Consider the following 27,309-nt stretch of genomic DNA (forward strand, 5'->3'; position numbering starts at 1 on the left):
TTTTGTTCCCAAGATACATACCAACAGAAAGGTCACACTTGAAAGGGCTGTTATGCACACTCAAATAACAGGAATGTCTTAAGATCTAAATTGGGCAGTGATTAAATAGACATGAGCTCTACATAAATCTATACAATATACATAATACAGAAAGTCATACTGGGTGACCTGAGTGGCCACTCAGGTAAAAAAAATGTCAAAAGTCTCCCGTAAAATTTAACTGTGTTATCACCAAAAAAAACCCCAAAAAACAAACAACAACAACAAAAACCCCATTCAGAACCAGTTGTTAGATCCTCTATCCACAGCTATCACAAATATACCAGGGTATCTGGTTAATCTGGTTACAACATCAGCTTGATTGAGTGTTGTGTAAGAGAACTTGACAATGTCAAAGTTCTTAAGGAAGCCACCAAAAAATTCTAGAAACCTTGCTGAATTTTAAAATACTTGGCAGCTGCACATGGTTGAATTTGAACACCCTTGGTAGCTGATTTTGAATACTTGATTGTATGGGTCCGGTTCTCAAATTTAGCAGTTTGTAAATAATTATTGCTACTTCTTTGCTGCAACACAGAGTAAGTGTTCGTAAGCAGAAATGGTGGTTGAACTGAGCAGGTGCTGACTGCAAGTTTGCTACTGAGTTTTTTGCTTTATTGCTGCATCTACTGGGTAGTGGAGATAGCCTTCCTTAACACAGTGGAGGAAACAGATCCAATGAAGAAGAAAATCTAGGTCAACATGAAAATAAAAAATGGGAGACTCAACCAAAAGATCTCAGCAATATGGAAAGGCACTTACTTGGTAATGCCTATTCAGAATTCAAATCACAGGATTACAAGTAAATGTAACAGCCCATGTGTGGCTACTCACACCCTTACTTATATGGACTCTGTTTACATCTAGTGGGTACAAAGTCCTACGAAACACAGGGATGGGATTACACACATCTCACTGAAGTCAAGGCAGCTTCTTATATGGAAAATTTGAACATATGTATAGGCTTAATGGCACTGGCATGGAAACATGAATAAGGGTTGCTCAGTAACACCCTCTGCCTGACTTCCAGGCAGGCTCACACTGAGCTCCACAGCAGCAGTACCACTTGAACATGGACTGCAGCAGCACTAGTGGGGCTGGAGGCTGCCATGCTAAGCAAGTGGAAAATGCAGCAGGAAGGAAGCAGTCTCCAAAATGACAGTTTTACTGGCCTGGGACTAAAATCTTCAGTATAATTACTGAAAAAGAAAAGTAGAAAGTGAAGTGAAGGTATCTTGGCAAGTAAAACTGGCGATGTGACATGTGGTGTCCTGCACAGGCAGCCACGAGCAGGCACAGCAGGGAACAGAACTGGAACCACAGTGGGAAGGTGAGCTGGGAAGTTCTCCAGGAAGCTGAGAGTCACGATTCCAATGGCAATTACTACCTGGCAGCAGCCAGAGTGAGCCCAGCACTCCCACTGAGAGCAGCTGCAGAGAGGCAGCAGAGCCAGGCAGGACAGAACTGCCGTGCAGCTCTTCCTAACACAGCCAGGAAGGGATTAGCCTTTACTCTTGCTGTAATGCTTACACGTATTACAGCTAAAATTTAGCACTACATATGCAATTATTCTATCACAGATAGTTTGCAATCTACCTCACCACACAGTTAGAGGCATTTAAGATGGTGATAATCCTTTCTTAATATTTTAATTAACAGTTAAATAGTTCTCTAGCTTGTAATGTAGTTTACCTAGTTTACTAACCTAGTTCTAAAATACATTTTTAGCACTTTGAAAATAATAAGGTAACCGCTACACTTTTATATTTAAAGTCCACATTACCACCTATGTATGGAAATTTAGTTCTGTATCTTGGCTGTGTTTTTGAGAAGGCAAGGGGTACTGTCCCAAGCGATATCATTTTACTCTACTCCATACATACAGCTCCTAGTCAAATTAATTCACTATCTCTCAAAGAAAAAAATAAAGTTTTTTGTATTCTTCAATTACAGATGTTTTACAGCTGACAACTCCTGAGTGATTATGAAATCAAGAATTTATTTACAGACTAAAATTCAAATAAATTCATCATACTATTCTGCTGGGTGCATTTCAGCTGCCTTGCCATTTTCCTGGGGCTTGTTGTTGCTCAATGTATTTTCAGGCCTATTTAAAAGAAAAATGAAATTAAATTGGTTTCATATCCAATCCGTTAGAATAGGACCAAGAATACATTCCTTCAAAGTATGTTTGATTAAAGATAATAGTAAAAATCTAAAATGCAGACATAGCACCCACATCCTCCTATATTTGCCTGTTGTTCAGTTTTAATGCATGAACAGCCAGCAACTCAAAAGAAGGGTTTAAGGGTTTATACATACACAGCTTAATCACTGTTATAATCTTACACAAGAGTACGGCAGCCATTAAAATGTTCTTTTGCAAACAGTGTTATGGTATCTAGCTAAAATGTCAGTTTGTCTTGTACCATCAGCAACATGAGGTGTATAGAAACACCCAAGAAGTTGTGACAAGTGTGGGTCTGACAACAACAACTGCAGAAATTTAATGATTGGACCCAACCAACCTGCAGTTGCAATGGTGTTTAAAAAAAAAAAAAAAAATCATTCACCCTACTCCTGCAAGTGCTTGTTCACTTTTCCTGAGGAGACAGAAATGACATCAGAACCAGATCCACCAGGGACTTTAAGTAGGCTGTAGCAACTATTGGTGATTTCTGCTGCATTTGTATGACAACAGAGCTCCTCAGTATTTCCCCAGAGAAAATAATCTTCCAGGCTAAGAATTGTGAGAACTCAGAAAAGGGGTAGAATCCCTTAGGGACTATATGAATCTTCCTTATGTGCCTAGAGCACTGCTAAGGCGCTGCACACATGACTAAGAGCTGAAGTCAAAACACACAACCAAAACACACAACCATTTCTTAGAGGTAGACCGACCCTTTTTCTGTCTAAAAACATTGCTAGCCATCACTGTTCAGACTGATAGTACTTCACTACTTGGACTAGTCTTACAATTAGTCCTTCCAGAACAAAAAGATAAAAACAAGGAACTAGATGGACATGACAAGATTTACTGCAGTATTCCCATTTCCTTCTTGGAAAAAATCCAAAACTGTCAAAATGCCTCCCCAGCAGACAGAGCTGGGATGGAAAAGGTTACATCAGGTACAACAGACAAAGTCAAGAAGACTTTTATTTTCAGTGACTGTAAGTTTATGGACAGTTCTCTTTTCCCTCTCCTTTAGAAGAGAGGAGTTGTTCCTTCCCACAGCAAGGGAAAGGGCAGAGCAAGGAAATCTACACAAATAAATAGCTGTCACTGTCCCCTGTGTCCATGGGAAAGAGAACCTGCAAATAGCTGTGACAATCCTTTGTCCCCATGGGAGGAAGAACCCTGCAAGATCTGCTATCCAAAATAAAGTCTCTGGATCTGTAGGTAAGGGTCCCAATGACTGTGCACTGTTGTAAAGTTCAACTTCGCATCACCAGGTATTACTGGAATTTTCAAAGTAAAAACTACATTACACATCACAGCATTATAAGGAAATAAAATACAAGGTGCTTTAGTCAAATATTATATACAGATTTTACAAAGGAAAGAAAAGTTCGCTTAAAAATTTAAATTTTACTATTGTTTTAAGTAAGTGGATAAATTAAAAACACCTATTGGTAAAAAAATACATGAGTGAAGAAGAAATTCTCACCCAAGATCCAACATCATGTTACTCATGGTACACATTATGTTTTATGGTGTAAACATTAGGAAAAAAAAAATTGCTTTGAGAACTGCAGAGCAAAATTATTTTCTAAGGGACATAACTATTCCTCAGATTGAAGTTAATTTTATCCTAATTAATGGTACCCTGTTACCAATTTAAATCCTGCCCTAGAACATTGAGTTTACCACACTGCCTTGCATGCATGTGATGTACATTTGTAATTTATTAGGCTTTTTCATTATTTTTGAGGTGTTGTTAATTACTCTACATACAGATTTTTCCTTCTGCTGTTACAATGTCTGTGTGTGGCACTGCTTGTGTACCATCACACACTACTTTCAGCTTTAAACTGGAGTACTTGCATTTATGGAAAATTCCACCCTTTTTACTCCATTTCTGAGACTTATAAGAGAATTTTTCTGTCAGGTCCGATCTGCTACAGGAATAAAATTTGATGTGGTCAACACTGTATTTATTTTGAAATGATCTGATGATCCCAAAATCTTAGTAAACAAAAGGCATGTAGCTATACTGTAGTAGGGAACAGCAGCTCTGAAGGGACTGCAATACATCCAAACATTTGGGAAAGAACAGATTCCATTACCAGCAAGGCCACTGTACTTGGTCCCCACTCCATACAGACAGTGCCATTTTGTATACCCAGAATCTGCTCAAAAAGACCACAGATTAGGCAAAGAGAGAGAACAATCAGGGTCTGCATCTTTATTCCCATGGAGCTGCATGGAAAATCTCTATTCTTGAAGGAGCAAAATAAAAACCAAGCGTATCCCTGAGCGATGCCAAATACCCACCAACATAACTAGACAGGACTGATAATAGTTTGGCATCTTAAAGCTAAAAGTTAGCAAGACTGCTAAATGTCCACTCTTCAGTATTTATGTTTCACTATTTCAAGGGGGAAAAATAAAAAAGAAAAATCAACAGCACACATACCAAGTTGTTCAGACTTAGAATTTCCATATTGTCCTTCACAAATGTGATGAGATCAAGTAATACCTATTTCCTTTTAAAAATAACACAAGTAAAATTCAAGTATAATGAAAGCACATCAAGAAACAAACCGTACAATTTCTGAACTGCACTGTTTATTTTGCTGCTTGAAACCTAAGTGACAGTATGCCACTATAATTATGGGGTTTCTTCTAAACCTTTACTACACTGCAGGTACAGAAATATATGGACACAGTTTTGGAGAACTGACATTTTGCAAAATGCAGCAAACATTTCAATTTATACATGAGAAAAGGAAGTGTTCAAAAGGGTATGCATTTCAAGTTATTGCAGGTTATTTCTGTGAGAGAATTTCTGCAGGTAAAACATTTTTAAATTTAACCAACAGTAATGTGTCAGTGTATTTAAAATCATGACAAAAATCTTCTCTCTGGTCATTAATTGCCCCTTGACAAATTACTACGATGTTGTATGTTAAGGGCAAGATGTCAATACAGCATAAATCCCGTGGCATTTTGGTTTTCTTCTGGAGATTAAAGCTGTTTTTTTCTTGGGATAAATGCAGCAGCAAAACACAAACCAGCTGATCAAAAAAGCACTTCTGCCATAACTCCAATAATTTCAGGGCACACCAACCGACAGTAGTTTTGCCATTCCCAGTTCTTTTAAGGTTTACATCACTGCACTGTTGCCTTAAGTACATTTGTAGAAGCTTGGTTTCTGTTAGGCCAGCTTGCTGACTACAGCCTGGTTGAGAGAATTTAGTTGGTTGGTCCATTTATCTAACGCAGTATAACGTGCACCACCTCTCTTCTGATGATCCAGTTCTAGGAGCTGGTTGACTTGATCAATTCGGCCATGTATAGTGCTAGAAGTAAATAAATAAAAACTATGAATTGCTAATGGACATGGAAATAGGAGCTAACAATAAATCAGAGGTAAAATAAGAGGTCTTACACAAGAGTGGCACAAAGTCCATTTCAGAATTCAGCACTTTTATAATTATTGTCATGGGTAGTACTGCCTATTAAGCTGTCATCATGACTGGAAATCAAATGAACTAATTCACTGGGCAATGCATATTTGATCTGCTTGGCTGTGACCCCACACCAAGTCTGAAGCAATATGACAAACAGTTCTTGAAAGTCAAAGAATCATGAAAAATGGAGATTTATGTGAAGAAAAGTCAAACAATACAAGGCCATGTATGGATTATATTTTTGTAGTAGTTATAACAAGGTACCCTCCAGAAAAGTAGGTTTTACAAATTGTAATTTTTTTTTTTTAGTTAAGAGAGCAGACTACCAATCTGTCAACTTGAAAACGCACTCAAAAATATACATGATTGTAAGCAGCAATTACTAAGAATAACAACTTTCATAATTTCATAATAATTCAGGGAATTTATTATGTAATTAAGAATTTAAGTGAAAAGATGCCACTCAATCTCCCTGTATAATTTTCTTAGCTCCCATCTTTCAAACATACTTTACTGCTCAGAAACCAAGCAAATCCAAAGTCAGCACCATTACCTTCCACTTCTAAAATCAACCAGCATTATCACAATGCCCCAAAATATTGTTTTGTTGCTTCTTCTATAGTTGGATTATTTTAAAGTCATCAAAGATCAATAATCAAGAAACAGGTACATACTTATCCAATATGCACTGCACAAGCAAGCTTTCCACATCAGCTACATCTATGTTTAACTCCTGAAAAAAAAAAAAAAAGAAAACTCATTATGTTGCTACTATGTTCTGCAACAGTAAAACAGTCCAATCTCTATTTTCACATACAGAATTTGGCTTAACCTCTGTTTCTTACTGTTCATAACTATCAATTCAATAATGATCTGTAAAGCAAAAGACCTTCCACCCAGACACATGGACATACCAGTAACCTCTCAGAAAAAGCTGAAGAGGTGAAAGCAAAATTTTAGAAGCTCCAGAAATGAGTTCCTTTACTGACTTACTGAAAAAACAAACAGATAAAAAATATCCCAAGCCAAACAACAACAATATAAACCACAACCACAAAACCCAGGAAATAAAATAAGACAGTAATTATCAGAAAAGAATGGCTCTGCACTCAAAAACATTTAGAGATGTAATTGCATCTTCCGGCTCAAGCAAGTTCTACAAGTGTTAAGTCTTGCTTAAAAAACAGCATACAGAGTTCTGAAGAGAATATAAGCATAAAAAACAGGCATCACTAATATTTCATCACATATTTTGTAATGCTGTGAATTTTTGCAGGCAAAATCACAGACCCACAGGAGATGGAAATAGTCATATATTACCAATGGGTTTTTATTTCATTCTTTGCAGATCAGGCAGTGAATCAGTGACTTATGGTAATACTTGGGTTTGTTCTACTACCACAGTTCGGTAACTCATACAACACAAATATGCAAAGATAGCTTATGAAAATGGATTAAAATTTTAATTTTTACATTCATAAAATTTATACATCTTTTATTATACAAATTTCACTTTGTATACTTTTCTTAAGAAATGTGATTTTCTACACCAAGTAGAATATGGTAGTTGAGTATTTTAGAAGTGTATCATAGTACATATTATAAAAAGCAGTTGGATGACACTTGAAATTCACATTTTTGCACTGCAAAGCTGCCAGCAGTGCATCATTAGTACTTTATGGTTTAGAGTGTATTTTAGATGTTCTATTTTTGGGAGCACCGTATTTATTTAAAAGCTTTTATTCAGTTAATAATTTACTTAAGCAAATGCAAGGCTCTACTGACACATACCTTAGAAATAAAAGGAATATGTATTCTTGTGTAAGGCTTAATTAATTTTATAAGCACTTGTGTTCTGATGTTTCGCAAAAGCTCTATAAGAGAAGAAAACATAAACACTGTAAAAACAACAGTATTGAAAGAAAGCTGCAATACCACTCCATACAAAAAGATATACTGAACACCATTACTTCTGAAGGTAATTCAATGGGTGGGGAAGCCCAGAAGAGTAACAAGGCCTCTCCTTTTCCAGGGATCCAAGCAATATGTAACTGGGGAGGTATGTCTGCCCCCCTAATTTATAGCTAGAATGCTTGCTTTGTACAAAAGTGAAAGGAGTTATGCTACTTAAAATGTCTGTGCATTTATATTCATGGGGAATATTCACATTTAAAGTTAAAAGTCAGGGTCTATTGCTGTAATTACAATGAGGAACTGAAGTAATATAAAATGGTCTGCATGAAGAGGCTGATTTTGCTTAGAAAAAATAGGTTTAACTTTATAGTTTTATAAAACAGTCATTGTTTTAGAAATTTTTACATTATTAAAGACAGTTGGGATAAAATTAAAGCATAAATTACAACTATAAATTAACAGAGAAAAAAACTAGATCCATTTTTACCTGTTTAAACAAGGACTGTTTAGTAATAAAATACCACTGAACACCAGATTATGTGTCTCAATAAACTGTGGAGATTAAAACAACGAGGCAAGGTATGTAAACATAACCATGAACATGTTGTGTATCACTACAGAGTGAAAATGGTGAGACATCAGTAGCATACAAGGAGTGACACTCAAATTCTCTTCAGTGCCTTGATTCAGCTTCCCCCTCTCGCTCTCCAGTTCTGTCACACCTCCCTCCATGAGCATCCAGCTCTAATCTTACTGAGTCTCCCTCCAAGACTTTGCAGCTCACCAGCTGCCCACATGCAACAGCAGTAGTGGGTTATATTTAGCTTCCCCTGCTGTTTGCCCTGCTCTCTTTTACAAACAAGTATAAGAAAACCAGGTCTCTGGATTTAACTCTTTTCTTTCATGTAACTTCCAGCTAAATGATCTTGCACTGCCACAGTCAGACCCGCTCTCGAAAATAATAGTTAGCTGAAGAACTGAGCACTATCTGTATTCAAGTGGAGAAGACTCTTCAATTCTAAGATACATGAAAAATGGACGAGGTAACTTTATTTGTCACACTAATGGAGCAGAAAAGCATGTGAGAATGTATTCCCATTCTATTAAGCAGAGGTACTACGACTCCAACCATTGTTAACAAGACATAAATGAAAAGGATGCATCTTTTTACACATTATATAACTACATATTTATCAGTCCAACTTTCACTGCATTGTCTGTAATCTGAAGCAGTAAATTAACTTTATAAACTAGCAAATATCCAACTGGATGGGACTGATACAAACCATCTTCACAGGTGAGAGTTGCTCTTGTTTCTCTATAACAATGGGAAAAGAACAAAAAAACCACTCAAAATATTCAAGCGTCTTAACACAACCACCATAGATATCTTACAATATCCACTCTTCTGGAACTTTCTCCATCAATCCTGCCTATATTTGCAGTCATGCCACATGCCTGGATGCAAGTTAGCCCTGACCAACTTCTAAATAACTTGTAAAGGAATCATCCACAAGTAATTACAAGGAACTCTTAGTGCCCAAAAGAAAAATAAATCAAGATGAGTGAAGAAAAGAAAAAAAAGGAGCTTACTAAGTAGTGAAAACAAAAACTATTACAATAGCCTTCAAAATACCTTCAATGTGCTCCCTTATGAAGGGATCGTCCATGATGTTGCTGTGATTTGTTTTCAGAATCTTCTCAAATTCAGTGATGTCATTATTCTGATAGGCACTTCATAAAAAAAGCAAGAGACTGAATTATTCATTTTAAAAGTTAAAGAGAGACCATAAGATTATGTTCCACAATTTCTAAAAAAATCCCATGTATTAAGCACTGGTGGAAAATATTTATATTCATAACCTTTATAAGCAAAAACTCTTTAAAGATGGAAATGCAACAGAAATTACCTTCCTCCTTTTTCAATTTTAGCAGCATTTACTAAAGTTTAGTGTGAACATTTACTTGTTCCACAAGTGCACTCTAGTTTCGTAACTTTTGTACTTTAAGAAGCTATTTGTAAATACCCTGTTTTGAAAAGTATCATTACACTAATTTTGGCTTCATGAAGTCCTACTTTAAGGAACAAATAAGAGCTAAAAAGAGTCTACAAGGCTGTTGCTGTCTCTACAATGTCCAGCTTAACCTGAATGCTAAAAATACTGGAAGATGAAAGAAATATGGACTTCCAGGATTATTAATCAGTAATTCTGGCATAATATTACTTTTCAGATTTTTTATTTATAGGTTATTTGTGTGTGTGTGTGTATATATATATATATATATATATCCTTTCACAAATCAATCCTGTCGTCTGAGAAAGCACCACAAAAGAAGGTGCCACCACAGCATCACTTAAAGTTCAAGAGCTAAACATTCTTTCAAAACAAAACTTTCAACTTCTGTTTAATACTAACATCAAACATTTCAATAACAACATCTATGTGTTCTTCATATTCTGTACTTTTTAAAATAGTTTTGAAACTGGTTAAAAAAGATTAATCCGTTATTAAAATGGCCAAGAAAAAGACCTGTTAAGGTAGAACTTCAGCAGTTTATAAATAGTTATGTGACTGGCATACACTGTATCATATGAAACCAGTAAATTTTATTTCATAATAGAAGAAATTTCAGTTCAGTATATTTTATTGTTTATTTCAGAAGTCTCTTTTTATCATATGTAAAGCATGCAAGTTCCCACTGTGGAGTACAGGAAGGATTAAAAACATAATTGTAATCTTTGAAATTAATTTTATCTTCTGCATATTTCTTATCAACACTGCTTTAACTGCATTAATAATTTAAAAGAAGGAATTATACTCAAATGTCAAGATAAAAGATATAAATTAGAAACACAAATCAGATTGGTAAGGCCATCTGGAGTTCCTTCTGCCTCAAATTCACATGAAACTATGACAGTGAATTAGAAAAAAACACATATAAAAAGGAATGAATTACTGGAAATAGTCCCTTAATAAACTGCCAAATAATTTATTCAATCACCATGTCATTAATGGATGAAGATCCTCACTTTCAGAAACAATTTGTATGTATGCAGTGGTAAAGCACAACAGCAATATCACTGCAGTTTGTTCCAACACAGGATCAGCTGTTTCAAAATGTGAGCAGACATTATTTCTTACGTAGGGAAAAGATGGGAAGAGGGGCAGAGGCAGGCCAGAGAGGATACAGTAGGTGAGCTTCAAAACCCAGTGTACAAAACCTGCCTCAGTTCACTGAACTCATGACCTTCAAACACTAGAAGTTCTCACAGCTGCCTGTAAAAGGTAATGAGGCTTTATTTTGATTCTCACGTGTTTGAAGGATACAGGAGATCACTGAGAGTTAAGTTTCATATTCCTAACTTAGAGAATCATGACATATCCATGCACCAAATTATTCTGTTGGCTTTGGTATGAGATGTCACTCAATATCAGCCAGAGCCTGAAAAGACTAGTTACAGTACAAGATGGGACAACTTTATTTAAGGGAAGAAATTAGGTTTTTGTCACACCATAAAGTGACAAAAGTACACAATTTCTGTACCCCTACATAATATGGCATCTATACTATGGTCTCTCATAGTAAGTTTCTAAAGAAAAACAGTCCTCAAATATTTGCCCAGTATTTATGAATAATTGTGTTAACTGCGCAGAGAAAAGCCATTTCTAAAAATATTCCCTTTCAGGTTTGGACAATGTATCTTTTTTCTTTTTTATCTTTTTGTTCTCTTTTCCAGAAAAATGAAAATCTTACCTTACTAAATTCGTCATTGCTAGAATCTCTGGATCATTTTTGTATGGTTTAGCCTACACAGAAAAGAAAGCATAGTATGCAAGTTTAGATTTTTTTTTTTTTGCCATTTCCATCCTTTGGGTAATTGCTCTATATATTCAGAAAAGGGAGAGGAGATGTGGGGAGGGGGGTGTGAAAGAAAAAGAAAAAAATACCTCCTGAGAATCAAATGGATTTATTCCAGACTTCATGAGCATGTTTGCTAAGACCAAATATTTTAAGCAAGTGGTTCTTCTGGGGCTCCCTGATTCATCATAATTCTTGAATGCTTCAAAAAAATCAGTATGTGCCTTTTCAAACTCTCCTTCTCTTAAGTGCATTTTGCCTCCACATTCTGAAAAGAAAACACAGATGAAAAGGAACACTGTGTGCTTGTTGCTGACTACAGTAATTGTACTCAAGTTCCATGCTATTTCTAAATAGATTACTGAAACATTTTCAGAAGTCATTTGGTTCTCTGAAATCACTAGGAAAAAAAAGCATTACGGCCTTATCATACAGCACTGCCATTTGAATAAACCCTTTCCAAAGAAGAAAAAACAAAGCTCAACCCACACCATAAAACTTAAAGAACACTACTTCTCATAGCCAATAATTCCATCACCATTATGTTAAAATACTGCAAAAATTGAGATAGACTTTCTCTCCATTTCAGTGGCAACAGACTTTGTATATTTATGGAATCTTCCCTATCTGTTGATAAAACCACACAGAAGGAATGAGAAATACTTTCAATATCCTTTTATTTCTGAAGTATTCACTACCAGCTGTCTGCAGTATCTACACCAGGGAAAGGAGGAAGGCATAACAGTGTTCTGAAGAAAGCTGGGTTTTTTCCAAGACACATGGCTTGTTTCCACTACAATTCATTACTGCAGATAATAAATAATATTTTCAAGCACATCTAAAGACACTTTGGTTCCTGCTGAGTTTTAGCAAGGTGAGACAGAAATTTATAAAAAGGCTTGCAGGAGCAGCAGTCCCTTCTGCTAGCAGTCCTGTGAAGCCTTTGCTTTCATCCCCTGCAGATGCCTTTGCATTCATCTTTTGCTGCCTGCCATGGTGTCAAACAGCAAGTCTTCCTCTTCTCTTTCTATTGCTTCTCTCCCAAGTTATTTAGCCAACCATCCTGCCCTTCTGACCAGTGCCTCTGGCACCTGGGCACCAAAACTGCAGAGCTGAAGTCAAACAAGAAGAAAATGATGAGACTGAATCTACAGAAGCCTCTGTCTTTATAGTTGGAACTGGAAAAAAACCACTGGTTATCAGATTTTCATGGAACAAATCTTTGCAACAGAAGACAAATGAAAAATTCAAGATGAACTTGCCTCTGATAACTCCCATGATCAGTGGATGAGGAATGGCTGACTTGATGTGCAATGACTGTTCATATAGTGCTTTAAGTTTTTTGTTATTTTTCTGTGCTGTATACATTTGAATTTCCAAAGCATAGATTTCCAATAGTTGAGTACCTTTTTTTAGATCATCTTCCCCATCATCAGTCTAGGACAGATTAAGTAATAAATACTGTGAAATTTTAAGAGAACAGCAATTTCAGTTTTATACTAGCAAACCACTGATAATCAAATACTCTCAGTAATTTCCTGTCAAAACCAAGAATATTAGTGAAACTCTGAAATTCTGATGTAACTAACAGAAAACATAGTACTCAAAGAACTTAGCACAGGCTACATTTTGAAGCCCCTCATTTAATTTTTTTAAAGTATTGTTAATTAAATGTTTTTCTCAAAACTTTAACCTTAATTCTTTTCCACTTTCCTTAAGCCATACTCCTAGTATATAAATACAATGACTGACACAAATGCATATATATATATATATATATATACACACATATATATAGGTAACACATATGACTCTTCTGCTGCCTTTAATAGAACCATTTCCCAGAAATTTGTAACCTATTTTCATACTGAAGGATGTAAAGTGTCATAAACAAGCACAGCAGACTGTATGGCTAATATATTTTTCCCCTTCCAGATGGGAAAACAACAACTGTACTTTCAGTTTTGAATAAAGCTCACTTGGAATCTATACTGTATTTTAAAATACATGTCCATGCATTACAGGTTATTGATATGTGCTTCTCATCCTTGCACCTCAAGAGAAACCCAATGAGCACTCATTAATATTTTTTAAAAAATCATCTTTAAGGAAGGAATAAAGCACTTAGCATTTTTTGTTCATGTTATAAAGCAGATAACAAAATCAGGCACAGTATTTCTTCACGCTGTACTAAAGCTCAGCAAAATGCCTCAAAGGCCAACAAGAGATGTACGAAAAAAATGTATCAACGCACCAACATTGTTTACTAAGCCACAGTGATTTAGAATATAAAGGTACCTGGCATGACTGATGCAGCTGACGCAAAATCTTTTGTAATTTTCCATATTCTTCCCGTTCTAAATATAATTTGCCAAGCTGTAATGAAAAGAAAGTTAAAGTACTGAGGTCTATTAAAATTTCACAGTTAGAATTTATAAGAATTAGCTGAAGGTGTCGAAAAGAAAAAAAAATAGGAAGTTATATATTTTACCTTTGTGTTTGTCTTAAACCACAATCTGTCATTCTTAGCATCTTTCAGAGCTTCAAGTGTTGTTTCATAGAATTCCTGAAGCAAATCCATCTGACATAAAAAATCAGAATTCTATAATTGTAAACAGCAAATTTGTACCTGTTAATAAAGTCAATCTGAACAAACTAAAAGTTCATGCTTGAACTTCAAAATAAGAAAGGTATCTGCATCTTATTTAATGTTTGCATTTAAACTGCAAACAGCTTCTAAAATAACCAAACTAACTACACTATCTTTTCTTATATGAAACAGATATAATTAAAAAGTATTCACATTTTAAGACTTGTACCCATCTGTGAAAAATGAAAGCCACCTTATAAAACCCATTTTATATAATGAAGGAACAGAACTCTGATGCTGTGTAACAAACACAGGCAATATTGTTCCCACTTAAAAGAATAAAAATAATTTACATATCAAAAAGAAAAGATGCTTTACAAAGAGAGGAAAGTGGTCAAAGGAAAAGATGCCTTCTTTCTGGACTAGGAATGCTGAGTGGAAGAAAGCTCTTGAGTGCATGGAACTGTTTCTTTGCGTAAAACCCAAAACCACAACATCTGAAATGGAAATCAAAGTGCTGAGTGTTACCTTTTACAAGGGTTCTAGAAAGGATGCACTAGTATTGTTCATGGCCACTGTTCCTTTGGGGGTAGTGAGTCTGTGGCTATACATCAAGTTTAGATTTCCAGACTGTCCCTCCAGGTCTGGCCCAACTACAAACCAGAGACCTTAGCCCAGCCAAGAAGGGACAGTCTAAGACAATCCTTCAGACCTTAAGAGCAACCCAGCATTCAACTTCCAAGAGTGGCAGGACAGGAAGGATTGTGATAATGACCAAGGACTCAGCACTAAAGACCAGTGATCCTCCATATGAAGGTGATACTTCCAGGTAGTCAGTGAGGGGAGCTCCTACTGTCTGTAAAGCTTCTACAACAACACAAAACAAAAGGAGCTGGGCTGTGTATCTATGGACATGTACCTCACTTGCACAGTGCACTGGACAGGCAGGATTTCACATCACTACTTCACTGCAAAGATTCCCCTCTCCCCACAAGATTTAAAAAAAAAAGGCACTGTTTAAAAATTATATTGAAGAGGACACACTGTGTACCTATGCTTAAAAAAAGTTCTTATTTTTTAATATAGAAATTCCAAGTAAATATTGCCAAAAAACGACAAGTTTATGAAGATTTATCTGTGTTAATAGAATCCACTACATGAGGGAAATATATTTTTACATATGAGAGCAAATGAATAGTCAAAATTCTTCTATTAAGATCAAAAAGACCCAAACCAAGCACAAAAACTGTCCATAGTTAAAAATGCAAAACTGAAAACTATAAAGATGAAAGAATTGATGATCCAACCTGCTTGGAAGTAGAGATATAATCAAGAATAGAATTGATGGATTTTTCAGAGTAATTCCTTGTAACTGCACTCCGTATGTAGGTCAGTAGCTGTTTATACCTATTCATCATTTCAGGAAAGTTAGTCTAAAAGAAAAACAAAAATCACATTATAATTTTTGTTTTAATTATTAAAACTGATATATCTAGCAAGTGTACATACAGGAAATAAAAGCATAAAGAAAGACAATGCAGCAGTGGTTGCTATTATAACTTTCATATCACCACTTTATTCATAACCTGCAGAATCAGAAATAACTTCAGGACTACACAGAAGACACATTTAAAATATTTATCTCAGTGAAGAAAACAGAGCTGGCCATAAAACTCTCTGGAATGGCTGCATACACAGCATATAAATTTTTCACTGTTTTGTCCTGCTGCAGTACACACAGAGAAACATGACCACTTTCAGTGGTGTGACACCTCAGCACAGCAAGGACTGAGCCTCACACTTTCATGGAGTACCAGCTGACTACAGCAGTTATTTTACATCCATTTTACCTCTGACGTGCAAACACCACATCATTTCCCTGCCATATTTGTAGTAGCTGCAAAAGACAAGTTCTAGTGGATTTAGTCATCATAGCCATAAATTAGAATAATAATTTAAGATCTCATATTTATGCCATTTACTCCCAAGTGATAGCTGTAATTCCTACCAATTTAAAGTTTATTTTAATCATCTGTTTCAGAGCTTTGAATCCCCATTCTCCCTTTTCACCTTCGAGCTCCAAAACCTGAAAAAGAATAAATTTAAAAACAGTATTTATAAAAGCTTTGTTCAAACTTAGATTGTTTAAAATACATATATCCCATACGTGCCCTTCTCCCCCACTTTATTTCTTAAAAAGTAACGTTTGACTGCCCTGTTCCTCAATTTTATTCTTTCCTGGTGTTATCGAAAAGTGAGAGCGTATCTCATCAGTTTTCACAACTGATGTAGGGAGGGTGAACATGATTTTTGTTGTTGTTGTTGTCTAACAGCAAAGACTTTAATGCCAAACACTAAATTTTAACACCACTCCATAAACACATATGCAAAAATACTTGTAACACCTCCTGCAAAACTGAGTCAACTAAATTTTTACTAAATTAAGCTAAAAAGCTCTTCTGAACTACTATGGTTCCTTTACAAAGGAGAAACACTTCTAGGTTTTAATGTAACATAGTTAAGGAAATGTTCTGTAAGTAAAAACTTTAGAAAGTTTTTTTAAGTCATGTATATAATTTTGTTATACACTACAAATGAGCCGAGAGAGGCAAAAACCTATTTTTTCTTTTAAAAGTTGCATCTAACATATTGATTTCTCATAGCAGTGTGCAAACATTAAAAATTTAAAACTGAGATGAAGAAAATAAACTCTGTGTCTCTTAGTATTTATAGATTTAAAGCTTTGGAATCAAATACCAAAGCAAGTATCATGTTATGTAAGACACTGGGGAAAACACCATTTCATTTAAAAAACCCAAATGGATCTGTTTTCTATTGTTGATACATGAAAACACATTTAGAAGTGTTTAATAAACTTAGTAAATCCTGAAGATTAAGAAGTCAGATCTGTGATAAGAATATACCATGTCCTATTTATTATCCCTAAGAATGATTCTGAAAGGCAGTCAGCCAGGAGTCTAAGATACTCAGTAATAAACTTAGCACATTAGTAATTTTAAAGATAAATCCTGCTCTTAAAATTTCAGAAAATAAGTCAAATGGTATCAAATATTTTAAAATATATATTAATATAAAAAGAAGAGATAGAATATAAAACCACAAAAACCTTCTGAAAACTGCTTAATGCTGCTTTGGGGTCATCTTCCTTCAAAGCTTTGGAATTGTAGTATTGATTTTCCAGATCCACATTTGGTTCAGAATTGCTGTCCTCAGAATATTCCTACATTTTAAGAAAAAAAAAAATCAGAGAAAAAAACAGGTTCAGAACATCTAATAGTCTGCTGAAAATAGTAAGACATATTACTCCAACTGGCACAGAATGCTTGTGTATTAACAGGCAGTGTTTGGTTTTAGAGCACATAACAGCTATGGACCTGTATAATGATTTTCTCTCTCTGCCATTACTAGGCCAGACTCACCATTCATCAACATTGGCCTGTCAGCAGATTTCTTTCTGGATTAATGAACTCACAGCTCCCCTAACTTCACCTTTATGACAAGTACAGATTGTATTACTGAAATTCTGCCGATGCTGGAGTTTGAGTACATGCCATTTCTGGGGGGGAGAGAACACACTGCACGCTGGTCCTCCTAAAGGCACTATGATCCAGCCTTTGCTAGCCACAGAAAAAGACTCTGGCTGAGCTGCCACACAAGTAATGATTCAGCTATGGAGGGCATCAAATGCTTCCATGAATCTCTCTATAATCTGCCTTTCTATGCCGTAACGATTCATCCTTGTCTAAGGAAATTAAAAAAAAAAGAGTAATGACGATAACACCAGCTGCTTCTGCACTTAGAAACAGATGATTAAGAAAATGCTAAAAATGCTGCCAAAGATGTTGGGGTACAGCACAGGCATAACAATTTAACCAAGTAATTATCCATCATGTACACTAGTGCCAAGCAAATGGAAGTATTTACTTCTAAAAATTACTACTAAATTTTTTTAAGAAGTACCCTGAGACAACTTTGACGAAAAACCCCTGCATATTTTACCTTTTGCTAAAGGACAATTCTGCATATCCAAATTACAAAACACTAACAAATATCATATAATAGTTTCATTTTATGTTTACATGATTCCAAACCACTTCACACCTCTGCATCTTCAAGCTAACTTCTCTGAACAGAATTTTGGCTGTTAGGAGATTAGCTGTTTTAACAGAATCTGTTTAAATCTCAAAGTTACTGCTGTCAGAGTAACTTTCCCTTGCACCAACATAAGCAATGCACAGCCAGGTCCCCTCCTTTAGGGTGGATTTTACTCCTACTGTACTTTGTCAGGCACATTTATTCTTTTGTTAATTTGTGTATTCCTACTGTTAATGGACTCCTCCAAAACTATGGGAAGGAATAAAAAAAAAGATGAGGCAAAAGGAAACTTTTACATTAGCTCTCTCGTCCCTGCACTGCAAGTAATCTCTCAAAGTTTAAGTTCTAAAGCAAAAATTTAATTATGGGAGCCCACAGTTGAATCATGTTTCATTAAATGTGGTACTTGAGATTTGTCCTTCTACCTTTTAATGTTTCCATTTGTAAATATAGGCAAGTTGCCCAGGTATGCATTTATTTTCACCCAACAAAATCCTATCATTAGTGAGAAAGAATGGACTGAAAAGTCTTGTAAATTCCACAAACCTGTTTCCTGAATTCCCACAGAACTATAAAAATGTGATACTGAAAACAGCAAAGAAAACAGGAAGCAAGTGTCTTATTTCATTGGACAGACTCTCGTTTTGGTTAGCTTGTTTTGTAAACTCCCTATCCTACTGATCCTAATCCAGTGGAGCAGCTATGGGTATAGACACACGATGTGAACAGCTGTATCAGGCACCTTATGTATCCAGGCTGCCAAAAATTAAACAACATAGCATGTAAGATGTGCATAATCAGCTGATGTCTTGTTTATGCTTAACTTGGACAATGGGGAATATTTTTGGCAGGAGTGTGTATTTGTAAAGATAAAAGGAAAGCAAACTAAATCAATTCCTTTTAGGAGACAATGTGCTCCGTTAGCCTCAAGCCAGAAACATCTGAACTTTCATTTTAGCTCTGGCAATGATTCTGGATGTGGATTCACGCAGGAAGCCTTTTTTTCCAGATAATTTTTCTCAATGCTACTTAAATATCCCATAAAGATCCTTTCATAATATTAATACATAATAAAGAAGTGTTAAGTCTATTGATATTTTTCCCCCAGTGGAAATGTGTTGAAATGCATCAAAGGTACTGGTTTATATTTTCACAGCTATATTTTTTCTTCACGTGATGCCTGTTTGCCTCACATCAGACTTAGGATGATAACATGGACTCAAAGCTGAAATGGAGATAATGCTTTCCTACTTCCAGAAAATGTGAGGTGATTTACTTTAAGAAAGACATATTTAGACTTAATGGCTGTGAAGAAAACTTTAAAACCTCAAACTAAGTATGAACGGATACCATTAATCTTTAAAAAATTTTAAAAAAATCATCCATGTAGATACTGAATCTTATTTCAAGCACTGATGCTAATTACGCCAGTGCTGATAAATTCAGGACAAACACTCTGTCTTCCTCTGATGCAGAAACAGCTTAGTGCAATAGGATACAAATGTGAGAACATAGAGCTTCTACCAAAAGCAGAAAAGGAGGAAAGTATAAAGCTGTGTCCTCAAAGTTCCGATTATGAAGAAGATGAATTTTCTTCTCCGTTCTGAAAACACAAAAGTTCTATTAACAATAAATTCAGATAGCAAAAGCCTAGCCTTTCCTCACCTTCATTTTTAACATCCCGGGTTCCTGCCTGAGCAACTTCCCCAGCTCAAACCTTCTAGGTGGGAAGTTTGCTGAAAATTAGGTAGAAATATGTGGTTTGCAATTAGGATTTCTACATAACTCTAAAAGTCTCCACTTTAGCATCCAGACCTAACAATTTGCATAGTGACAAACATCCTTAATTAGAACTTTGAGATATAAAAGCAGCTGGATGATATAATTTATCTCTAACTGATGTTATAAAAAGTAAAAGGCCTAGGAATTTTTAAAACTAAGATTATGGTGATATTTTTGAAATGGACATCAACATTATAAGTACAAATGAAAAAAAGAGCAGCATGAGTAGACAGAATTGCTCTGAAATCCATTGAATTCTTCCTCAGAAAATCATCAAAACAAACAAATGGGGTTTTTATCATTAGTCAAGAAGTTATAAAGCCCTGATAGAGTTTGAAAAAATGCAGTTAAGTAAGTTAGGATATTATTTAAGCATTGCTGTGTTGAAAATCTGCATGTTCTAAATGTAGTCAGTTATATTCAATCCTAAGCCATCCTAGTGCTTTTTGGAGGAAGAGAAATTACACTAGCTCAATTATAACAGGGATAAAACCTCTGATGGAATTTACTCTGTATGGAACATCATTCTTTCAGATAGTTTTATTAAAAGTTAAATTAGTATCAAGAAACCTATTTAATTCAGAAGTCTATTATGTTACATATTAAGTTTTCATAACACTTTATCTAGTAAACAGCTTTAAAACGCTGAGTCTCAGCTTCTAAAACGAGCATGCACAAAAGTCAATGCACTGGAGTCAGTTTTAGTAATTCTTTTTAGTGCAGGGATCCATCTGCAGATTGTCCAGCAGCAAAGGCACGTCAGGAGCATGGAGCACTCCCAGCTCCTCCCTCCCTGCCATTCCCCATTCCCCATTCCCCATTCCTGCAGCAGGCAGCTGTTTGTGCTGTTTGCTCCTTGCTGGTTTCTGGAACTGTGGCAGGAGCCTTGTCAGTGTGGCCTCCAGAGATTACAGGTCCTGGAGCACAGCCCCTGTGCTCAGGGCCAGAATGAGGGACAGGGACACCGAGACCATAACAGTGTTCCAGTGACATTTAGAGGTAGATGTGCAGCATTCTATCAACTGGAGTGGTACACTGACCTGGTAAAGTTCTTCGTGAACAGAAACAAAGATACAAGTATTTTGTGAGAACGAATGCTGTTAGCAATTTTTAGGTCTCTTCTCTTGCTCAAGCACTTCCCTAACTTCTACATCAAAACTGGAGTACTACCTAAACTTGTGCTCCTCTGTTTATCATTCAGCACCAATACAGGAACTGAACTCCTACTTGGCAAACCTGTTTTTAAAAGAAGGAGTAGGGGGCAGTAGCTATATAGGGGCAAGTTTCCAGAAAAAAATACAATACAAAGAGTTCTATTTCTGTAAAAAAAAAATTCTTTCAAGGATATTGCTGAACTACTTATTACTGTCAGTTGTCAATTGCTAGTGATTTTACCCAATTTCAACCACTTGGCTGACTCAAACTATTTTTTATGAAGTGCAATTGTTTCTGAGAAAAAGTCTGGTACAAATTTGATTTTACTTTAGCTAACTTTATTTCATAACCATGGCATATAGGTCTACTAAGCACAAATTTCTTTGCATTTGCTCTTCCTGACCTGCAGGCAGCAGGACAAGCAGCAACTACCAGGTTCTGTGTGCATTTGCCAGTTGGTATCCAGGCTCATAAATATAAAGAAAGCAATCAGACTGGAATGCAAAAGAGCAAAGAGGAAAAGAACAGAGGCAAACCCTGAGAGTAAAAACAAGAGTGCAATTTGTGTGAGAAGCCTGCAACTGCTCAGCCATGCACTGGGAGTCCTGGATTCTTTTCCACATTCCAGGTCTCTCTCTTCTGCTGCTACACACTAACTCTGCAAGTCATCCAGTGCCTGCTGGCTCACACCAGGGCTGACACCAGGAATAGAAGCCTGTGAAACCAGCCATTTGCAATGGCGTCAGAAGAGTTCCATGAACGACAGTGCTCTGCCTTTGTTTTATTTCTTTTTTCAGTTGGAAGATGCACAGAAATGAGACAGGAGACTGCAGAAAGAAAAGCCTGGTATTACAACTTGCAAAGAGTACAGCAAAAAAAGTCTATACTTTACAACTCTGTTGTGCAGCTCTCCTGTAGTTATGTGCATCCTTTCCTGAAAGTCCAATTTTCAGCAAAACTTAGACCTAATTTATGCCTGTTTAACACCCAACTGCATATCAGATCCTGGAGAGCACCATTCTGAACACAGCCCTAAATAACTGGTGAAAGAAGCCAACAAAAGCCAGGACTCACCAACACTTGTCAATGTTTAGATAAAAAGAATTTACTGACTAATTATTCCCACGCTTTTTGCCTCAAGTGTTCCTTCTGAGACATTATGGTAATGAGCAAAATAAGCCTCAAATATATCAATTCTGTGTTTGAAGATGACTCTGAAGAGAATGCATAAAAAATATCATGATACATGCTGAATCTATATAAAATATGAAACAATAATTAATTCAGAGAACAGTACATCCAATGTCCTCTGTGAAGCACAGTTTTTTAAAATCACATACTACTGTAATTAAACTTAACTAAGAAACAGAAGAGAGCCAAGTGGATCTTCTTGATTTGGTACTTCCCTAGAACTGAATACTTGTTTTTGCAGCACATTTTTACCACATTCTTGTTTGCAACATACATGTGTATTTTCATAAAATTATTATAATAGCAAAATATGAGCATTTGGGAACACAAAATTTCAACTTTATCTATTAAAATCTAGCAATAAGAGATAGACTAATGTTTCTGTCTACTGATGAAATTGCTTATCAAGTTTGGTAATGTACAGAGATTCCTTTTGCAGTGGACTGTATTTCAATCGGTTGGAAAGAAAGAACAAGCCAACTCATGTAGCTTGAAATAAATAGTAAGACTGCTTATTTCCTAATATCATCACATCCTGAAATGGGAAATCCTCAGTAATCTGGAGGGATGCTGCCCATAGTCAGTCCTCATGAACCTGCAGCCATCTAACCAGGGTGCAGACTGCTGGCTGTTCACTGGGATTGTTACAGATCTTCTACAAGTCACTGAAACAGTGCAACTCCAGAAGGTAAAAAGACCAGTTGCTTGGCAAATATATTTGTTCAGCCTTTCCTCAGATTAATTTTAAAGTTGAATTTCAGAACGCAGTAAGATGACTCATGACCAAACCACAGATTTATTATTTATTTAAAACAAAACAAGAAAATCCAGTAGATGTATTACAACTGTCAATGTGTTGTCATTGTGCCTGGAAGAATCAATTTCTGGAGGAAGGCTGAGTTCAGCCTCCAAGTCAATGCTAAATATAGTCTTTTGTCCCAGACAGAAAACAAAAATTTACAGTGGAATTTACAGTGGTCCTTCCTTCTTTGTTCTTCTCCACCCTCGAGCTGGATCTAGTAAAAAGAACTTGTACTGAAATCATGTAAAGCACCTAGCAGCACCAAACTAGAAATTAAAATTGAGTGGCTTTCATAATGACCAGTAAACATTATTCTGTTCATTGAAGCATAAAGTGGAATAATTCATGTTATAATAAAAGCTGTCACAGCACATTACTAGCAAACTGTGAATCTAGGTTCATCCACCCACAAATATAAATGGAATTTCTTCCTGATATCAAGACTCTGGTGAATAAACTCAACTTCTGCAGGAGTGGCTGAGGTCATTTATATGCAAAACTTTGACTTTTACCCACTGAAAAACCAAACAGAAACAATCCAGTACAACCTGGTTAGTCTTCAATTGTTTAACAGTGTAGTAATTACCCTAATTATATAAAATTCCATTATGAAGCTGGGAAAGGTCTGGGCCTTTGGAATATCTGTTCACATCTCAGTTCAAGTGTGAAACATTTGCATACTTAAAGAAATTTAACTGACTGGCTCAACATAATCAGCAGGTCAAGAGCACATTAAAGAGGAACAGCCATAATCACTTCTAATAAAAGCTGACAAAATTAATTTTTGGGGGAGTCTTCACTGCTATTGTTATGATGGCAGCTACCCTGGGAGACCTGAACCTAGTTTCAGTATATTTTGACAAAAAGCTACTACTTTCATTGACTGTTTCCATAATCACTGCCTCTCCTCAAGTTCTTTAAAAAAGTATTCACAACACTCATCTGTTCTCTTTTACTTTCAATTCTGCACTGTATTATGTCCTGCACTCATTCTTTTGTTGTAAAGCCTCTTGCAGCAGCCAGTATACTCAACTTGAGAATCACAAATCCCCTTACAGTCTTCTCTTAATCTAACTAGATATCCACATGAAAGGAAGAAATCAGGCCCTATCTTCAGGGCCCTTCACGTATTTTTTTCTGAAACAGTCTCAAGCATTTTTGATACAACAGTCAGTCATGGTTAGTCTCAGAATGCTGAAACTAACCTAGTTGGAATATTTTTACTCCTCAATTCTTGGGTTCTTTTCCCCCATCAATTATAAACTGAAATTAAATTTTAAAAATCTGAAGCTTGGGTATTAGTTGATGTGGGAGTTACATACTTGAAAGAAAAAAACAACGTGTTCCTAATTATTACAAGCAGTATTGTGAAATTTTTGAAAGGTCTGAGCTAAGGGTATTTAATGAGAATGAGAGTGTCCAGTAAAAGTAACTACAGTCATAAGCAGAAATCTGCCACAAGCAAGGTGTTTGAGGAAGGTTTTTCCAATGAGAAATAAAGTACTTCAGAAGAAAGAAACACAGGAAAAAGCATTAGACCAATTATTCTTTGAGAAAGACATAAGGCAGTGTAAGTTTGAGCTGCACTTTTATTCCTATCTGTATAGACTGAAAAATGCAATTCCAATGGTTTCTCCACATCCCCAGTTCTCTCAGGTTATGGAAGGATATGGAACGTGAATTCTACTGTGTTTAATATTCCTCTGATTGTATCACATGGAAAAAAAGACACCACAGTATTTCAAATCAGAATGCAAATTTCAGTGTTAATAAAAATGAATGGATATTAATTTTGGAACAAAATGTTTTCGTGGTCTCTGTGTATTTCCTTCAGTAACCGTGTCTCTACAGTATATGGATTCACTCATAAATTGAAGGGGAACACAACCAGTTTTTGGAATAGTGACATGAGCATCTCATAGGGTTTTGAGGACAATACCTGTCAAACAAGCACTTTCACATGAATAGAAAAAAAACTCTCAAAACCAAAAGCAGATGCTTTTATTCTGTATCTAATATAATCCAACCATTCTAAGCAGTTCCTAACAAAAACTGCCCACAAACTACTAAAAATAAAATCAGGTAAACATTTTAAGTGAATTTGTAAGCGGCAGTGACTACCAAATAATGTGTCAGAAAGCAAGTCTTCCAGAAGCAAATGTCTGGAGTTTTTCAGTGAAACTGCAATACTGTTAATACAGTTTAGCTAAAATGAATGAAATAAACTCTCAAGCTTCTACCATACATAGCTTTTCTTAAAAAAGCCTCTAGTTCTAAAAACCCAATCAAAGTTCAGAAAAAAAAAAAAAGCCAAAAACACCAAACAAGCAAACCTCAAGCTCCAATATAACATAACGGCAGTATAATTATAATTAATCAGAGAAGCTACATTTTTTAAATTTTAAAACCTTCGGACCAAACCCGATGTTAACATTTAACCAAGTGTAACATGAAACCCCAGACATTACCATTAAAAACAAAAAGGGAGTGGTAGAAATGTTACAAAGACTATGAAGACAAAAAGTTAGAAATAAGTGCACCCTTCGGCGAGTTGGATCAGAAGCGGGCCGTGAGGCCATTTCTCCTCACTCCCCTTTCTCTTCCCCCTACTTTTTCCTCAGTTTGTTGCTCACACAAGCACATGAACGGTATCTGCCCCGAGGGCCTCTCGCAGTCGCGGGTGGGGAGAAGGGCGGGCAACTTTATCGCTTCACTTCGTGCCCGACACTTGGGCCGGGGCAGGAGGAGAGAGAGGGAAGGAGGCAGCGCGCCGGAGCCCTCCCCTCAGCGTGAGCCCTGCGGGGGACACGCGGGCCAGCCGGGGCCGGGGCACCAGCCCGGGCCTATCCAGCTGCCCGGCCCGGAGCTGGCCTGCTACTCCGCAAAGAGGAGGCCGAGCGGCTGCTCCGACAGCAGCACCCACCCCTCGCAGCCCCTGCCCGCGTCCTCGTCCCCGGGAGGGAAACTCATCCTGGATGCCCGCGCTCCCTGCCGGGGCAGCACCCGGCGGGGCGGCTGCTGCGGCAGGCGCGCCGCACCAGCAGCGGCCCGAAGCGGCGCCGCACCGGCGGCAGCCCCGGCTGTACCGCTGAGCCCCCCGCGCCGCCCCGCGCCCTACCAGATCGTAGTCCTCCTCATCATCGCACATGAAATCATCCTCCATGTCAGACATCTTGGCCGGAGGACGGGCGGGGGGCGGCGGCGGGGACGGCCCCTTCTCCCACAACCCCGCGCGGCGCTGCCCAATGTGGCTCCGCTCCGCCCGGAACCCGCTGCCGCCCGCGCGTCTCCCGCCCCCGGCCCGGGGCGCTCGGAACCCAATCCGCACCGCCCCGTCGCCGGCTCCCTCCCCTTGATAGCGACCGGCCCTTGGCAACGGCGGCCGGGCGGGGCCTGGGCTCTGCACGCCCGAACCTCCCCGGGCCGGCGCTGCCGCCGCCCGGAGTGCGCCGAGCTGGCGTCGGGGCCGCCTGTCGTGTGTCCGGCGTGGGCGCTGCCGGCCCGGATGCCCCGCGGAGCCTGCGAGTCGGGTGACTGGCGCGTCTCTGGAAAGGTCGAGGAAAGTGATCCTGCTGCTCTGCTCAGCCCTGATGATGAGGCCGCAATTGGAGTACTGTGTGCAGTTACGAGTTGTACAGTACAAAAGAGATAAGGAACTCCTAGAGCAGGTCCAGCGGAGAGCTGATAAGTTGGACGAGAGTGGAAATATGTCTCATGAGGAAGGGCTGAGAGAGCCGGGCCTATTCAGCCTCAAGAAGAGGCAGCTGAGAGGGGCTCGTGTGTAAAGTGTGGGTATCAAGAGGATGAAATCAGGCTCTTCTTTGTGATGCCATCCAGTAGAACAAGGAGCAATGGACAGAAACTGATGCACAGAAAGGTCAACCTGAACACGAGGAAGAACTTCACTGTGCAAGTGACCATTTACTGGAACAGATTACCCAGAGAGATTGTGGAGCCTCCCTCACTGGAGATATTCCAGAACAGGTCTGAACCCAGTCCTGGTCCATGTGCTCTGGGATGACCCTGCTTGAGTAGGGAGGTTGGACCAGATGTCCCACGGTGGTCCCTTCCAACCTGACCCGTTCTGTGAAAGCTCAGCCTGTTGCATCATTGCTCAGCTCCATTTTGCTTCACTCAGTGCTGCTGAACAGTTTACCTGGGCTGCATTCACCACAACCAAATAAGACTAGAGCAGCAGTTTTAAAGGCCCAAACTCTTTAAATCC

At 37.5% G+C, this 27,309-nt stretch overlaps 1 protein-coding gene across 2 annotated transcripts; it reads right to left on the reverse strand.

Annotated features, from left to right (window-relative positions):
- Positions 1-4,423: 4,423 nt before the first annotated feature.
- Positions 4,424-26,388, reverse strand: COPS2 (COP9 signalosome subunit 2). 2 transcript variants are annotated; one of them, XM_062501297.1, is made up of 13 exons: positions 26,203-26,388; positions 17,166-17,279; positions 16,047-16,124; positions 15,346-15,471; positions 13,940-14,029; positions 13,747-13,824; positions 12,711-12,885; positions 11,538-11,716; positions 11,344-11,396; positions 9,224-9,321; positions 7,465-7,547; positions 6,348-6,406; positions 4,424-5,562 (listed from the first exon to the last, which is right to left on the reverse strand). In XM_062501297.1, the coding sequence occupies exons 1-13, from the start codon at positions 26,254-26,256 to the stop codon at positions 5,418-5,420; spliced, it is 1,332 nt and encodes a 443-aa protein (XP_062357281.1). In that variant the 5' UTR covers positions 26,257-26,388; the 3' UTR covers positions 4,424-5,417. The 2 variants fall into 2 exon arrangements, with proteins under 2 accessions (XP_062357281.1, XP_062357280.1); XM_062501296.1 differs by having other exon boundaries at positions 13,940-14,050.
- Between the last annotated feature and the right edge of the window lie 921 nt (positions 26,389-27,309).

The sequence above is a fragment of the Cinclus cinclus genome, chromosome 13, assembly GCF_963662255.1.
Source record: "Cinclus cinclus chromosome 13, bCinCin1.1, whole genome shotgun sequence".
Classification (NCBI taxonomy): domain Eukaryota; kingdom Metazoa; phylum Chordata; class Aves; order Passeriformes; family Cinclidae; genus Cinclus; species Cinclus cinclus.